The sequence below is a fragment of the Nycticebus coucang genome, chromosome 10 (genome assembly GCF_027406575.1).
Source record: "Nycticebus coucang isolate mNycCou1 chromosome 10, mNycCou1.pri, whole genome shotgun sequence".
NCBI lineage: Eukaryota > Metazoa > Chordata > Mammalia > Primates > Lorisidae > Nycticebus > Nycticebus coucang.
The window spans coordinates 119,351,376-119,367,123 of NC_069789.1; the positions used below are offsets into that span (position 1 = coordinate 119,351,376).

The window sequence follows — 15,748 nt, forward strand, 5'->3', positions numbered from 1 at the left end:
GAAGGCATGGTGCTCCAGGGCCGGAAATGAAATACTGCCCCGGCGTAATTTGGGGGCGGGCGGAAGGCCGCGAGCGCAGCTCCAGGCGGGGGCCGGCGCGGGTCGCGGTCTGGACTCCATTTCCCGGCGGCCCTACGAGTGTGGCGCGTGCGCAGTGTTCCTGACGGCGAACGGAAGATGGCGGCTGCGGCGGCGTCTGTAAAGAGGCGCTGCTGAGGGGGCGCGAGGGGGACGGAGGCCGGAGCCGCGGTGAGCGGGAGGCGGCGTGAGAGTCCGGGGACCAAGGGAGGAGGAGCCCCCAAGATGCAGGGGCGCGGGCGAGGGGAGGGCCGCTGTGAGGAGAGGGGAGCGGTGGCGTTCGGGACTACTGTTTCTTCCCCCTGCTTAGGACCCTTGCTTGGCACTCTAGTGCCCTCAGGGCAAAGTTCCAATGTGGCCCTCCAGGAGCGTCCGCCCTGCAGACCTCCCCGGTCTGGAGTCCGCCTCTTTGCTCCTTCCCCTCCTCGTACAGCTGCAATTTGCCTTTCGGTTCCCCAAACCCGCCATGCGCCTTCCCGCGTCGGTGTTTTTGCACAGCCTGCCCCCTCTGCTCGCAACATCCTTTTACTCATTCAGTTTGGCTAACTCCCATTCATCCTTCGGATCTCGGCACGAACGTCACTTCCTCTGCGAAGCCCTCCTTTCCTGCCTTCCATCCCTAAAGTCGTCCCTACTCTTTCCTTCATGTCACGTGTGGTCTACTTTGTTATTAGACCTTTATCTGTGTACTATTTGATTATGCCTGACCATGAGTTCCATGAGGATAGGAACTGGGTGTGCCTCGGTCACCTCAGTGATCCAAGCACAGCGCCTGTCACACGGGAGATGCCCAGCTAATGTTTGTTGAATGAATGAAAGATACTCCTAGAGCCACTCTATGGGATAAAAGAGGGGAGTGGTCATAGTCCCAGGCTTAAGTGAGGCAGGGTACTCAACTAGGAGTACACAGGCAGGGAGCGGGAAACAATGACACTGTTCACCATAGCAAAAGACTACAGACATCACAGATGTTCTCACATTGGATGACAGGATAAAAAATTACAATAGATCTACATAATAAAATACTATACAAATGTAAAAAGGAATGAGGGAGAAAAGAGAGTGAAGGAAATATCTATACATTGATGGAGTGGCCTCCACTCTTTGCTAATATACCACTTAGCATATTAGGTGAAAACAAGTAAAGCAGGGTGGGTGCCCTGGCTCATGCCTGTAATCCTAGCACTCTGGGAGGCTGAGGCAGGAGTTTGAGTTCAGCTGGGGAGTTTGAGACCAGCGTGACTTAGACCCTGTCTTTACTAAAAATAGAAAAATTAAGCTGCATTGTGTTAGGCACCTGTAGTCCGGGCTACTGGGGAGGCTGAAGCAGAAGGATTGCTTGAACCTGGGAGTTTGATGTTGCTGTGAGCTGTGACACTACTGCACTCTAGCCTGGGTGACAGAGTGAGACCTTGTCTCAAAAAAAAAAACAAAAAAAAACCCCGTACACAAGTATAGTGGAATAATGTTGTGTACTCCCTATTTGCAAAAGAAAAAGAAATATGTATATATATTTTCAAAAACAACTGAAAGCATAAACTAAAAAATAGAAGAGGAAGGAAATAGGGTAAAAAGTTCAGTGGATCTTGATGTATTACCATCATGAAAAAAATAGAGAAAAAATAGTTTTGATCAGGGACTGCAGTATGCTGTTTTCAGGTCATGATTCTTGGCTTACATGAACAGAACTGGGGTTGAAAAACCATCCCTTTCGGACAGTATTACATGTTGATAAGGAAGATAGATTCTGCAACCATACTGCTGGTTCTATCTGGTGTACCTCCCTGGCCCTCAGTTTCATCATCTGTAAGATAGAGATCGAAGATAATTCTTAAAGAGTTGGTGTCATGAGGTTTAAATGAGTTAATATAGCTAAGAGAATTGTACTCAGTACATAATAAATGTTCAGTGTATACTAGCTGTTATTTTTCAATCTTCCTGGAGCAAAAGGGCTGGGATTCTGAGCCTAGTGATAGGGAAAACCCTTTGGTGGAAGTTTTGATTTAGTCAGTGGGTATTTATTGAGCACCTACTAGATGCCAATCACTGTTATATGCTGGGCCTATAGAAAGTAAACAAACACCAAAAAATCTGTCCTCGTGGAGCTTATACATAAGTAATGTGTTGATGATAAATGCCCTGGAGAAAAGTAAAGCAACACAGATGAGGAGGGAGAGGGAGTTAAAATTTGAAATAGGGTGGTCAGGGAAGACCTCACTGCAGAGACTTTTGAATGGAGACCTGAAAACAGAGGGAAACGGTTATGCTGATACATGGGAGGAGGACCATAAAGGATTTGAGGAAGGAGTGTGTTTGGCATGTTCATAGGACAGCAAGGAGGCTAGAGTGGATGGACCAGACAGCTATGAGGGGAGGTAGAAAAGGTCAGCTCTATAAGGTCTTGTAAGCTTTGGTGAGGACTTTGGCTGTGAGTCTGAGCACAACATGGGAGTGACAGCAACAGGGAAACTGAGTGGGAAGCTAACAAATATTCATTCAGCAGACACCTACTTTGTGATAAATTACTTTGTACAATAGATGTTGTTCCTTTCCAAAAACATCTTTTTTGCCCTTCTCAAATTATTATTGATTGTAATTAATATTAACAATTAAGATCCCCACACCTTTTCCCGTACATAGAAGTAATAGTTACACCTATCCAGTGTTTACCTTGAGCACTAATTCATTTAATCCTCTGGATGGATAGTCCTGGGAGGTTTAGCACATTACTAACCCCACTTACGGAAGAGGAAACTGAGACCCAGAGAAGTTAAATTTCTTCCCTCAGGTTATTTTGTGTATACAACACAGAAATGGATTGGATTGGCTATGTTGTTTCATGATGCCACAGGCTATCACAGATGTGATAATACATTGAGACCCATCAATTATTTCTATTACCCTCTTTCCTTCCTCTTTTGGTTTATCTTTATCCTTTTCTACTATTTGGTTTATCTTTCAATTTTTTTCTCTTTTAACGTATTTCTCCTTTACAGAAATGGAGCATGTAGTAAACACTGTCTTCTGTTTTGCCTGTTTTCTTTAATGTATAGTTATACTCTCTATCAGTGTATAGAGGTTTTCCTCATTCCTTTTTGTCTACTTCATTTCTTTTAACAATGCATAGTCGAGACTCTGTCTCTACAAAAAAAAAAAAACAATGCATAGTCTTTTGTTATGTGAAAATGATCACCCCCATGCCCTCATCACCTGTTGGAGTACTGTGATATGTGTGTGTATATGTCGTAGTTCTTTCAGCAGTCTGCCTATTTGAGAGCATTTGAGTTGCTTCTGGTGTTTTTCTATTATACAGCTATCAGTCGTATTGTAAGTGATACCCTTTTGCATTAATCGTTTCATAATTTTGCCAGTATGACCTTGATAGATGCCTGAAAGTCCCTCTTCCTCTCTCTCTTTTTTTTTGAAACAGAGTCTCACTCTGTTACCCTGGGTAGAATGCCATGGCATCATAGCTCACAGCAATCTCAAACTGTTGGGCTCAAGCAGTCCTCTTGCCTCAGCCTCCGGAGTAGCTGGGACTACAGGTGCCTGCCACCATGCCTGGCTAGTTTTTCTGTTTTTAGTAGAGACAGGGTCTCCTCTTGCTCAGGCTGGTCTCAAACTCCTCTGAGCTCAAGAGACCCACCCAGAGTGCTAGGATTACAGGGTGTGAGTCACTGCACCCAGCCTCCATTGTATTTCAGAGAATGGCTGAAACAGTATTTAAGTAGGCCTATGTGCAGGGCTCTGCAACTGGTGTTCCCCAGAGTTGTGTTTTAGAAAGCTTGCCCTAGTGCCCAGTCCTGAGTACAGCCCAGATTGAGAGACAGAGGCAAAAGAGACTAGGAAGGTGACTGCTGTGCATTCGTTTGTTCAGGGTTCAGCAGATGTTTGGTCCACTAGGTGTAAATTACTGGAGGTGAGGCTTGGAGAGCTGCCTCTGACCTGGGAGATAATAGTTTTCCCCAAATTACAATCCCCCTGCATATATACATAAGCTAGAAACAGACCCTAGAGGAAGAGGGGCTCTGAAAGGCCTCCCGGGTAAAGCACAGGCTGGGAAGAAGGGTTGAACCCTTCGTGGGTGTTGGAGCCATCTATATGGGCTCTGAGCTTGATCCATCCCTTCTCTTTTCTAGGGAGCACCTGATGGCAGCCATGGCAAGCAGCAGTGGGGACAGTGTCACCCGCCGGAGTGTAGCATCACAGTTTTTCACTCAAGACGAGGGGCCAGGCATTGATGGTATGACCACTTCAGAGAGGGTGAGTGTGGTCAGGAGTGTGGAGTGGTGATGGGGGATGTATAGCCCCTGTCTTTGGATAATTCATCCCAAGGTGGCAGAGCCCTGGGAGTGCCTAGGGAGCTGGACGGGCTGACAGAGCTGGCACTATCACTTGCCTCTCTCCTTCCTTACAGGTCGTGGATCTCCTGAACCAGGCAGCGCTCATTACCAATGACTCAAAGATCACAGTGCTCAAACAGGTGATGAGGGCATGGGGGTGGTCATGGGCTGAAAAGATAAGGGGTGGGGAATGGGAACCTGAGAAAGAAGAGATGTGTAATAACAGAAGTGTCCTCATTTAAGCACTTAGTATGTGGCCACCATGGTGCTCAGTGCTGTGCAGGCATGCTCTCATCTAATTCTCATAACAGCTGCACGAGGCAGGGTGAGTTATACCATATTTTATACAGAAAGAAGCAGACCCTCAGAGCTTAAATAATTAGTCCAAGGTCATTCTGCTAGGAGCTGGTTGAACCAGAACTTGGATCCTAGATTCTGACTCCCAAGTCCTATGCTCTTCATCACTGTATTTCCTCTCTGCCAGGGTCCAGTCCAGTGGGGAAGGCATGACTGTCACCAGACAGTGGTTACCCAGAATGGGCAGGGCTGGAATGGAGAAGTCTAGGGGGCTTTGGAAGGTCAGAGAGAGCTCCTGACCAGGGCTGGGAAGTTAGGGAGGACTTTCTGGAATGTTTAAGCCAAGCCCTAGAGGTAAAAAGAGAAAGGTATACTGAGGGGGAGAGAGAGAACATCTTAAGCAAAGTGCACAAAAGTATGTGCAAAGGCAGAAGAAAACTCGGGGAACTTGGGGGCTGGGCATGGTTCAGAACAGGAGGCAGCTAGGATTCAAAAATTGTGAGATCAGGTTACTGTGTGGCAACCCTAGTTCTGTTAGCCAGCTCTGCAATAGAATGGGTGCTAACGATGCCTCCTTCATGGGGTGCTTGTGAGGACCATTCAACAACAACAGCTTGAGTTATAGGAGCCAGATCATGTGCCAGCTCTAAGCTTTTACGGGTATGTCCAAAGGTCCAAAAAGCCTGGAAGGTACAAGGCCTCTCACTGTCATAAGATGCTTGTTCAATTTTGGCAGTGTGAAATGGGAGGAAGATGCAGATTTAGAGTGGGGAGAAATGATAGACAAGTGAAGGGAGGACAAGCTTTGGGAAGGTAGGAGGCCTGGGGCATTGTCCTTTATTTTTAGCCTCCTCGCATATCATGTCTTCACTATCTACCAGGACCTGTGCCTTGTAACATCTCATTGATACCTCCCAACAGCCCTATGAGTAGATGTTTAAGATTCTCATTTTACAGAAGAGCAAAGTGAAGTTCAAAAACCCAGGATTCTGGCTAGAGATTAGCATTAAAATGATCTGCTGCCTGGCCCCTTGCTGTTTTCCCCTCTACTCTCCTATCTGTACTAATTGAATCTTGATTTTGTATGTATTCCTTCTTCTCACCCCAATCTCCTTCCAGGTCCAGGAGCTGATCATCAACAAAGACCCCACACTACTGGACAACTTCCTGGATGTGAGTGACAGAAAGGAAAAGAGTCTGAGTATAGGAGAAAAGGGTGGATCCTGGCATAGTCTTGACCAGCTTTCTTTTTGACATTGGCAGGAGATCATCGCTTTCCAAGCAGACAAGTCAATCGAAGTGCGAAAATTTGTCATCGGCTTCATTGAGGAAGCATGGTATGGGGTGGCACAGGAGCCCTGGGAACAGCCACAGTAGAATCAGCCTCTTCAGCTCCTGGCCTTGAGACTGCCCTTAGAGTCCTGCCTTCTGTTTCCTAGACACATTCTTTATCCTGTGCACACTGATTCCCCAGCAAATGCTTAATAAGATTGAAGCCCTAGGTTTATCTGTGATTCCCATGCTTCCATACTCTGCATCTGCATCATCAGTGAGGACCCTTGGGTTTACTTTCAGGATATATACAGCATATATTTTATTATTCATTCAGAGATAGGGTCTCACTCTTGTCACTCAGGCTGCATTGCAGTGGTATGATCATAGCTCACATAAACTTGAACTCCTGGGCTAAAGCAATCCTCCCTCCTCAGGCTCCTGAATAGCTGGGACTATTAGACACCACCACTCCTAGATAATTCTTTAATTATTATTATTTTTATATAATAATAAATATAATAATTATTATTTTTTGAGACAGACTCTCAAGTTGTCGCCCTAGGTTCTGTGCTGTGGCATCATAGCTCATAGCAACCTCCAACTCTTGGGCTCAAGCGATCCTCTTGCCTCAGTTTTCTTTTTTTTTTTTTTTTTTTTTCCAGTTTTTTGGCTGGGGCCGGGTTTGAACCCGCCACCTCTGGTATTGGGTTGGCACCCTACTCCTTTGAGCCACAGGCACCACCCTCAGTTTTCTAGTTTTAGTAGAGACGGGATCTCGCTTTTTGCTCAGGCTGATCTTGAACTCATAAGCTCAAGCAATCTACCTACCTCAGCCACCCAGAGTGCTAAGATTACAGGCATGAGCCACCATGCCCAGCCTCTTTAAATTTTTTGTAGAAATGCTATTTCTCTGTCTTAGCCTCCCGAAGTACTTGTATTATAAGCATGACTTTTTCAACCACTTCCTCTGCCAATCTGCTGGTCCAAGCCCCCATTCCCTCTTGGCCTGCATGATGTTTATAGGCTTTTTCTCTGTTTCCTTTACTTTTACTCTTTTTAAATTTAAGTGTGGCCAGGTGAGGTGGCTCAAGCCTATAATCCTAGCACTCTGGGAGGCTGAGGCAGGTGGATTGCCTGAGCTCACAGGATTGAGACCAGCCTGAGCCAGAGTGAGACCTCATCTCTAAAAATAGCCAAGCATTGTGGTAGACACCTTTAGTCCCAGCTCCTTGGGAGGCTAAGGCAAAAGAATTGCTTGAGTCCAAGAGTTTGAGGTTGCTGTGAGCTGTGATGCCACAGCACTCTACTGAAGGCAACATGAGACTCTATCTCAAGAAAATAAAATAAAATAAATAATAATAAATTGAAGTGAAATTCATAATAAAAAATTTGCTATTTTATTTATTTTTTGTTTGTGAGACAGAATCTCACTTTGTCCCCCTCAGTAGAATGCCATGGCATCATAGCTCACAGCAAACTCAAACTCTTTTTTTTTTTTTGAGACAGAGTCTCACTATGTCACCCTCTGGAGTGCTATGGCGTCACAGCTCACAGCAACCTCAAACTCTGGGGCATAAGCGATTCTCTTGCCCCAGCTTCCCAAGTAGATGGGACTACAGGTGCCTGCCACGATGCCTGGCTATTTTTTGGTGTAGTTGTCGTCGTTTAGCAGGCCTAGGTCAGGTTTGAACCTGCCACCCTGGGTGTATGTGGCCTACACCCTACCGACTGAGCTATGGGCTCCACCAACCTCAAACTCTTGGGCTTAAGCTATCCTCTTGCCTTAGCCTCCCAAGTAGCTGAGACTGCAGGTGCCTACCACAACAGGGTCCTGCTCCACCTCAGGCTGGTCTGAAACTCCTGAGCTCAGGTAGTCCACCTACCTCAGCCTCCCAGAGTGCAGGTGTGAGCTACTATACCTGATCAAAAATTAGCTATTTTATTTTATTATTTTTTTTTTTTTTGTGGTTTTTTTTTTTGGCTGGGGCTAGGTTTGAACCCGCCACCTCCGGCACATGGGACCGGCACCCTACTCCTTGAGCCACAGGCACCGCCCAAAAATTAGCTATTTTAAAATGAACAATTTAGTGGCAATGAGCACATTCATCATCTAGTTCCAAAGCTTTTTCCTCCCCTAAAGAGGAATTGCCATACTGATCTCCCACTTTTGCTCTTGCACACACACATACACACAGGAAGGGATCCTGCTATAATGTGAACAGGATCTCACACTCCCCTGCCCTCAGACCCACACTGGCCTCCCCTTTCACTTAGTTGAAAACCAAACTTCTCACCTGGCCTCATCTTGTTCCTGGCCCTGTCTCCTCTGCTCAGAAAACACAGTAGTACCGACAGCCTGTCAGGGTACTATGCTGCTAGGGATCTTCATCCCAAGGGAGCCACCTGGCTGGCTCCTTCACTTCCCTCAGGTCTCTTCCTCAAAATGCCCTTCCTTCCTGCCTACTCCTTTACAGCCCCCACATCTCTGGCACCCAAAGTGCTTATCATTGATTGAAATTACCTTAATGATTCTCTTCTCCAAAAAATGTTGGCTCTGTGAGGACAGCCTTGACTTTTGTGTCTTTTTATTTATTTATTTTTTATTTTTGAGACAGTCTCAAGCTGTCTCCCTGGGTAGAGTGCCATGGCGTCACAGCTCACAGCAGCCTCAAACTCTTGGACTCAAGCAATTCTTTTGCCTCAGCCTCCCGAGTAGCTGGGACCACAGGCGCCCACCACAATGCCTGGCTATTTTTGTTGTTGTTGTTGTTGCAGTTGTCATTGTTGTTTTAGCTGCTCCGGGCTGGGTTTGAACCTGCCAGCCTTGGTGTATGTGGCTGGCGCCCTATCCACTGAGCTACAGGTGCCGCCTGACTTTTCTGTCTTATTGGCCACTGTCTCCCCAGTGCCTACTTGGAACAGTGTTGGCACTTAGTGGGGGCTGACTATATACTTGTTGAACAAGTGAATGAATTTCATCGTAACAGTAACCACATGGAATACACACTCTGCCCAGTATTTTATTGGGTTCTTTCCTGTATTATTGCCTAAATCTTCACAGTAGCCTTGAATGGGTACTGTTGTTATCCTCTTTGTACAGAAAGGGAAACTGAAACACAGAGTGGTAAAATGACGTGTTCAAGCTGAATCATTCACTCATTTGTTCATTAAACATTTACTAAATGCTTTGTGACTGGAGGAAATAAAATAGCCCTTATTTTTTAAATTTTTCTGTTTGTCAGGCACTGAACTAAATGCTTGACCTATTTTGTTATTCAGTCTTTGACATAACACTATGGAATAAGTTGTTTGACCTATTTAACTGAAGAGAAAACTGAGGCTCAGAGAGATGAAGTGAGTTTTCCTAAGGTCACATGGCTAGTATATGGCAGGACTGGGATTTTATTTTATTTTATTTTGAGACAGAGCCTCAAGCTGTCACTCTTGGTAGAGTGCTGTGGTGTCACAGCTCACAGCAACCTCCAGTTCCTGGGCTTAAGCGATTCTCTTGCCTCAGCCTCCCAAGTAGTTAGGACTACAGGCACCCGCCATACTGGCCAGCTATTTTTTGGTTGTAGTTGTCATTGTTGTTTGGCAAGCCTGGGCTGGATTCGAACCCTCCAGCTCTGGTGTATGTGGCTGGCGCCTTAGCCGCTTGAGCTGTAGGCGCCGAGCCAACTGGGATTTTATTTTAACCCATGTCTATGACACCAGAACCCTAATTCTCAATCTCCTCCATTTACTGGGAGGATTTGAGGTAAATTTTCTGAGCGTGCAAAAAACCCCATTCATTCAGCAAATATGTATCATGTGGCTGCCATGTGCCTGGTATTTGTTTTAGGCTATAGGAATATAGCAGTGAGCAAAAACAGATATTTCTGCCATCATGTGGCTGACAGCTGAGTTTCATGTTTTTTGACTGATTATTGATTGATACTTAATTTCAGATTATAATACATGCTGGGAAATTCTTTTTGTTTGGTTTTTGGTTTAGCAAGCCCGGGCGGGTTCAAACCCACCAGCCCCGGAGCACGTGGCCAGCGCCCAAACCACTAAGCTCCAGGCACCCCATACCCCATGCAGGGGAAAATTTTTTTTCTTTTTTTTGAGACAGAGTTTCGCTATGTCGCCTTTGGTTGAGTGCTATGGCGTCACAGCTCAGCAACCTCAAACTCTTGGGCTTAAGCGATTCTCTTACCTCAGCCTCCCAAGTAGCTAGGACTATAGGCGCCTGCCACAACACCTGGCTATGTAGTTGTCGTTGTTTAGCAGGCCCCGGGCTGGGTTTGAACCTGCCAGCTCCGGTGTATGTGGCTGGCACCCTACCTGCTCAGCTACGTGCGCCAAGCCAAGCCAGAAAATTTTATTTATGTTCCGAGCTCTAGGGATTGGCCTTGAATTTATTCATTTATTGAACAAACATTTATTGGAAGCCTTTCTTTCCTTCAATAAAAATGATCCTGCTGTCAGGTGTGGTGGCTCACACCTGTAATCCCAGTACTTGGGAGCCTGAAGTGGATGGACTGCCTGAGCTCATTAGTTCAAGACCAGCCTGAGCAAGAGTGAGATCCTGTCTCTAAAAAATAGTTGGGTGTTGTGGTGGGTGCCTATAGTCCCTGCTACTTGGGAGGCTGAAGCAAGAGGATCTCTTGAACCTCAAGAGTTCGAGTTTGCTGTGAACTAAGATGTCTACAGCAACTTTATACTCTACTAAGGGTGACCAAGTGACACTCTGTCTCAAAAAAAAAAAAAAGACACTGCTAGTCCTCAGGACTAGAAAACAATTCTCACTTTCAGAGCCCTCAGACTTAGTTTAACAAAACTAGGGATTACCACCAGCTCCAGTGGCTCACGCTTGTAATTGCAGCACTTTGGGAAGCTAAGGCAAGAAGATCACTTGAGGCCAGGTGTTTAAGAGCAGCCTGGGCAATATAGCAAGATCCTATTTCTACAGAAAGTTTTAAAAAAGGAATTAGCCAAAATAGCCGGGCGTTGTGGCGGGCGCCTGTAGTCCCAGCTACTCGGGAGGCTGAGGCAAGAGAATCGCTTAAGCCCAGGAGTTGGAGGTTGCTGTGAGCTGTGTGACGCCACGGCACTCTACCGAGGGCCATGAAGTGAGACTATGTCTCTACAAAAAAAAAAGGAATTAGCCAGAGGTAGTGGTACTATAGTCCTAACCACTCAGGAGGTTAAGCCAGGAGGATCGCTTTGGCCCAGGATTTCTAGGTTACGGTGAGCTATGATCATACCAGTACATTGTAGCCTGGGCTGGTGAAACCCTATCACTTAAAAAAAAAAAAAAAACTAAAAAACAAAACCTAGTTATTACCAAAAGAAAATGCTTTTGAGTTAAGATAGCTGGTATTTGTTGAATGCTTTCTACATGTCTGGCACTCTCTAAGCTCTTTATGTGCATTATTGAAATTTTCACAATAACCTGTGAGGTTAGGTACTAGTATTCTTTTTTTGCAGTTTTTGGCTGGGGCCAGGTTTGAACCTACCACTCCCAGTATATGGGGCCGGCGCCTTACTCCTTTGAGCCACAGGCGCCGCCCCAGGTACTGGTATTCTAAGTGAGATGGAGTCACCTGCCCAAATGCACACATCTGTCTAGCTTTGCCATTCCTTATGTGAAGAGCAGTCCCCTGAGAGATCAAAAGAGGGGGATTGCACAATCAGCCTAGATAGAGCATTCAGGGGCAGGTCAGTCTGGAGGTGCCAAGCATTGTCCCCAACTTCCAAATGTGCTGGCAAACAAGGCAGGGGTAGTCCCTGACTTTTGACATTTCCATTCCACCCCTCTGCAGATGGGTTGATTTTCCTTTCTTCCTGGACCCTAGGTCCCACCACCTGCCCTAAGACCATCTTAACCTTGCCCCTTTTTATCCATCCTGCAGCAAGCGAGACATCGAGTTACTGTTGAAACTGATTGCAAACCTCAACATGCTCCTGCGGGATGAGAATGTGAACGTGGTAAAGAAGGCCATCCTCACTATGACTCAGCTCTACAAGGTGGCCTTGCAGGTGAGAGGTTCCTTCCTACTGAGGGGCATCCTGCCTGACAGGTCTCATTTATAGACTAATCTGTTAGAATTCAAAACCAGGATCAGGCACTCAGGAGCAAGATGTGCTATTGGTCTATGGGAACAGACAACACAAAGGTATCTAGTGGTCTCCTGGCTTGGAAATTGCCATTAACCATCCTTTGTTCCATCAGTCCATTCATTTATTCATTCAACAAAATTCCCTGAGCACTTCTCTGTGCCCAGCACTGTGGTAGGTAATGCTAGGGACACTGCAGTGACCAAAACAGGTCGAGTCCTGCCTTTATGTTGCATATAACCCAGTGAAGGAGATAGACCCTAATTAAAGAATTGCGTAAATATTGATTATAGATCATGACAGGGAAAGAACACACTATAGTGTGATGTTCATCGGTCGTAATGAAATGGGGTAATCTATTTAATCACCACCACCTGTGAGGTCAGCATTGCTATTCCGTTGCCTTCCTTAAGATTTGAACCTTTTGGGCAGCACCTGTGGCTCAAAGGAGTAGGGCGCCGGACCCATATACGGGAGGTGGTGGGTTCAAACCTGGTCCCGGCCAAAAACTAAAAAAAAAAAAAAAAAAAAAAGATTTGAGGGCGGCACCTGTGGCTCAGTTGGTAAGGTGCCGGCCCCATATACCGAGGGTGACGGGTTCAAAACCAGCCCCCTGCCGAACTGCAACAACAACAACAAAAATAGCTGGGCGTTGTGGTGGGCGCCTGTAGTCCCAGCTGCTTGGGAGGCAGAGGCAGGAGAATCGCTTAAGCCCAGGAGTTGGAGGTTGCTGTGAGCTGTGTGACGCCACGGCACTCTACCGAGGGCCATAAAGTGAGACTCTGTCTCTACAAAAAAAAAAAAAAAAAGATTTGAACCTTTTATCATTTTGGGTTGTCACTATCTGTGAGCCCCAGGAGAGTAGGGCCAGACCTGTCCTGGCCTCCAGTGGGTCCTGTCCCTAGTATCACTGTGGACAGAGATGGAACTTAGTAACTGTTAACCAAATGAACATGTTCATCATCATTTATGGATCTCTGGATAGTGGTGGAGGGTGCTGGTGATTGATGTGTTGTCTTCAACTCTGTCATTCTCATTCCCCTGGTCTACTGGCAGTGGATGGTGAAGTCACGGGTCATTAGCGAGCTCCAGGAGGCCTGCTGGGACATGGTATCTGCCATGGCTGGGGACATCATCCTGCTGTTGGACTCTGACAATGATGGCATCCGCACTCATGCCATCAAGTTTGTAGAGGGCCTCATTGTTACCCTGTCACCCCGCATGGCTGACTCAGAGATACCCCGACGCCAGGAGCATGACATTAGCCTGGATCGTATCCCTCGGGACCACCCCTACATCCAGTACAGTGAGTACCACCCATCAGCTGGTACCATTTGTCGGTGCTGCCCTGGTGCCTTTCCTCCTCTCCTTCACTTCCCGCCTCTTTGTCTTTTTTGGTGTTTAATTTTTGGAGACAGTAGAGTGGTTAAAAGCCCTAATGTTAGGCTCAAATCCTACCTTCGCTGCTTTACTCATTGTGAACTTGGGGAAGTTACTTCTTTCAGAACTTTCTTTTTTTTGCAAAATGGAGATGAGCATAGTACCCCTTTCACAGATTTGTAGTGAGGTTCCATGAAAGTATGAGCTAATAAGTGCTAGCTAGATTTATGCAAATTGCAAAAGTATTACATATACACTATGTAAATGTCTAGCACTATGGGGAAATATAAAGGAATAATACCTCTCCTTCAATACCTTCCTAGAGATAAACAATGTTAAGAGTATTATGTTTCCTTCTAGACCTTCCTGTGCACATATAGATATTTGTATGTATACATTCATAGGGTCTGTTTTTGTTTGCTTTTCACTTTACAAAAATGAAATCATGCTTTATATTTTCAGCTGAAAGACATTAGAATATAGTGGCTTATGTTCAAAACTCAGCTCTGCCACAGGGCAGGTAACTTATTCTGTCTCTTAGCCTGTTTCCTCACTAGGGAACAGGGGATTTTTATTACGTCATCTACTTTAGGATGTAGGTATGAGCATTTAGTGACTTAACTATGTCCAGCATAGTAAGCATTCCATAAATATTACCTGTTTTTATATATTATTTAACAATCTCTTTGACTTAATAATATTAGGGACATCATTCCCTGTCAGAGTCATGTTCAATGGCTACTCAGTATTCCATAGTATGGGAACCTTCCATTCTTTTTTTTGAGACAGAGTCTCACTTTGTTGCCCTCAATAGAGAACCATGGCATCACAGCTCACAGCAACCTCAAACTCCTGGGCTTAAGCAATTCTCTCGCCTCAGCCTACAGAGTACCTGGGACTGTAGGCACCTACCATCATGCCCGGCTATTTTTTTTTTTTTTTTTGAGACATAATCTCACTTTGTCCCCGTCGGTAGAATGCCTTGGTGTCACAGTTCACAGCAACCTCCAACTCTTGGGCTTAAGCGATTCTCTTGCCTCAGCCTCCTGAGTAGCTGGGACTACAGGCGCCCGCCTCAGTGCCCGGCTATTTTTTGTTGCAATTGTCATTGCTGTTTTAGCTAGCCGGGGCCGGGTTCAAACCTGCCACCCTTGGTATATGGGGCTGGCACTCTACCCACTGAGCCACAGGCCGCCACCATGCCCGGCTGTTTTTAAAGTTGGGGTCTCACTCTTGCTCAAGGTGGTCTCGAACTCCTGAGCTCAAACAATCCACCAACCTCAGCCTCCCAGAGTGCTAGGATTACAGGCTTGAGCCACTGCTCCCAGCCCTGGAACCTTCCATTCTATTAAACAATTCTTTGTTGGTAGACATTTAGTTTGTTTTTTATTCACTATTACAAAGAAGGTGGCATTCAGTATGTTTTTGCTTAGAAAATGTCTGGAAAAATATCTACCAAAGTTGTGTTAATGTTTCGGGACCAGAGTGAGAGAAATGGTGCTACAGGGGACTTTGAGTTCTTTGTCTATGTATGTACACATATGTACCCATATTGAAAGTTTCATATCAAGGAAACTCATGTAGTCTGTTTCCTGTAGTTGGATATAAGTAAATAAAATTATTTTTTATTTTTCACTATTTACAAGCCCATGTTTTGAATATCCTCATTACTACATATTTATACTCATTAATAGTCTGTTGCCTACAAGTTATCAACCACTGAATTTTGTTTTCCTAGCCATTCACAGATTTCTAAGTACCAGAAGTCCCTGCTTTCTTTTGATCCCAAAAGCTACTCTTACCAGAGGCCTGGGAGAACGGACCCCACTGACAGGTTCTCTTTTCTCCCTCATTAGATGTGCTATGGGAGGAGGGAAAGGCAGCCCTGGAGCAACTGCTCAAGTTCATGGTGCACCCTGCCATCTCCTCCATCAACCTCACCACAGCACTGGGCTCCCTTGCCAACATTGCTCGGCAGAGACCCATGTTCATGTCTGAAGTGATCCAGGCCTATGAAACCCTGCATGGTAGGTTGATTCCCTCCCTTTCTCCTCTTCACTGGCCAGTCTGTTCTCTCTTGAGAGTTGTAAGCTGGGTGGCAGACCCCTGAGTACTACTCTTCAATCTAGCAGGCTGTGGGAGTCTCTAGATTATATGGGAATCTTTTGGCATGTGACAGAAACCTGTTTCAAAACTGGCTTTACCACTGAGGTATATGTGAGTAAAATGCCATGAAGTCTGTGAAAAAAACTTTCGACTATTCCATCTTCTCT

The 15,748-nt window shown here is 45.7% G+C and overlaps 1 protein-coding gene across 3 annotated transcripts in view; it reads left to right on the top strand.

Moving 5' to 3' along the window:
• The first annotated feature begins 116 nt into the window (after window positions 1-116).
• Window positions 117-15,748, top strand: part of SYMPK (symplekin scaffold protein) — a 46,392-nt gene continuing 30,760 nt past the window's right edge. The window contains exons 1-8 of one of the 3 annotated variants that reach the window (XM_053607827.1): window positions 117-249; window positions 4,218-4,341; window positions 4,496-4,561; window positions 5,838-5,891; window positions 5,982-6,055; window positions 11,891-12,017; window positions 13,152-13,401; window positions 15,332-15,502. In XM_053607827.1, coding sequence (XP_053463802.1) covers window positions 4,228-4,341; window positions 4,496-4,561; window positions 5,838-5,891; window positions 5,982-6,055; window positions 11,891-12,017; window positions 13,152-13,401; window positions 15,332-15,502 — 856 coding nt within the window. In that variant the 5' untranslated portion in view covers window positions 117-249; window positions 4,218-4,227. Of the gene's footprint in view, window positions 250-4,216; window positions 4,342-4,495; window positions 4,562-5,837; window positions 5,892-5,981; window positions 6,056-11,890; window positions 12,018-13,151; window positions 13,402-15,331; window positions 15,503-15,748 lie in introns of those variants that run through there. The other 2 variants (XM_053607825.1, XM_053607826.1) reach the window with 2 other exon arrangements.